The 1,677-nt window shown below is 37.5% G+C and overlaps 1 protein-coding gene across 1 annotated transcript; it reads left to right on the top strand.

Moving 5' to 3' along the window:
- Window positions 1-1,143, top strand: LOC116494053 (leukotriene B4 receptor 1-like). Its single transcript, XM_032195757.1, has one exon. It carries the CDS (start codon window positions 1-3, stop codon window positions 1,141-1,143), a length of 1,143 nt encoding a protein of 380 aa, XP_032051648.1.
- Window positions 1,144-1,677: the final 534 nt, after the last annotated feature.

The following is a 1,677-nucleotide window of genomic DNA, read 5'->3' as shown; positions in this document are numbered from 1 at the left end:
ATGCCAGGCAAGTCTGCAGAAAATCAATTAGGGAAGTTTCTCTCAAGTTGTTTGCTGACAGTTTCAGAGTCAAAACTTTCAGAGTGCAAAGCGCCAAGGATATTAGCACCTGAAAAGAACCAAAAAATTTCTGGAATGAGTGAAGCTGAGGAAGTCAGCACCGACTTGACATGGAACGCTGTGAAGTTTGTAGTCTGCATGATACTGAGCTTGTCATTTATTATTGGGACCCCTGGAAATTGCATTGTCATCTGGACTGTTTGTACAAAAATGAAGCAAGTATCTCCTTCAGTCCTGCTGATCTTGAACCTGGCCATTGCGGATATCCTCATACTGATCACTTTGCCAATCTGGATTTACTCCTTTGCTGACTCATGGGTTTTTGGAATCGTGTTTTGCAAAATACTGGTCTTCATGATTTACTGCAGCATGTATGCAAGTATATTTCTAATTACAGCACTGAGCTTGGAGAGACTAATGGCTGTGTTTTACCCTTTCACAATGCAAAGGTACAAAAAAAAAGAAAATATTTTTGTAATCATGTTCCTCATTTGGTTCCTGTCCATTGCTTTTGGCGTTACTATTATTCCATTCCAAGAGACAGATGAAATCAACGGCGGACTACAGTGTACATGTCGCAACTACTCTACTACTGGACAGAGAGTGTCATATCTTTTGTTGGAGACTCTTGCAGGTTTTGTAATTCCTTTTTTAATTATATGCACTTGCTATGTGTGTGTTGCAAAAAGAATAAGACAAATGAGTTACCGATCAAAGCAGCGGTCAGAACGGCTCATTACCAGCATCGTGGTGGCATTCATTTTATGCTGGTTCCCACATCATCTCTTTAACATATTAGATATTATTTCAGTTCAGATAGAAGACTCTAATGGAATATATTCGGCACTGGAAAAAATTATAGACAAAGGAGAGTACGTCTCCGGAGCACTTGTGTTTATCAGTAGCTGTATTAACCCTCTACTTTATGCTTTTGCTGCACGAAAATTCCAGAATCACCTGAGATTTACCAAGATATCAAAACTGTTTGAACAGTTGAGTCAGACTGTAACAGAGGAAGACAAGAAAAAGATTTCTCCTGTAACCAAGCAAGAAACTACTGTAGCGGGCACAGAGATTCTCTAACAATGAGCATAGACTTAGTGAGCAATGGATTTCTGGGGCATTCATTCAGTAGTCCTTTCACCTACTAGTCAGTTTGGTTTTCCAAGTAGTCCAGCGGATGCTAGAGACAATTCAGGTTGTGTGTGTTACAAAACAATTGGCAGTGACAACCTTGTTTGGTTCCTGACCTGGTATCCATGTCACCAAATCAGTTTCACCAGTGCTGAGAAGCAAGATGGCTAGAAGCTTAAAGTATAAGGAATACAACATTTTTATTTTCCATTACAATTATTTGTGATTTCTAGAAAAGATATTTATGTGGAAAACAAGATTTGGAAATTTAAAACTTAAAAAGTTTGTCTGGAAGAAGATTTGAAATGCTCAAAATATCCATAAATATAACCCAAAGTTCTAAATGAGCATGCTTAGATTCTTGATATGGGTAAGAATGGATTTTAAGAATATTTACAGCACATAAAAACTTTTGTGTAGATGGAAAACAAAACTATTTTTATTCAGGACTTTATTTAGATTTGAGAATAGCAAGGGTTGTTT

The sequence above is a fragment of the Aythya fuligula genome, chromosome 12, assembly GCF_009819795.1.
Source record: "Aythya fuligula isolate bAytFul2 chromosome 12, bAytFul2.pri, whole genome shotgun sequence".
NCBI classification, from domain to species: Eukaryota; Metazoa; Chordata; class Aves; order Anseriformes; family Anatidae; genus Aythya; species Aythya fuligula.
Note: the sequence above shows the minus strand (reverse complement) of the source record. Positions and strands in the feature narration are given on the sequence as shown.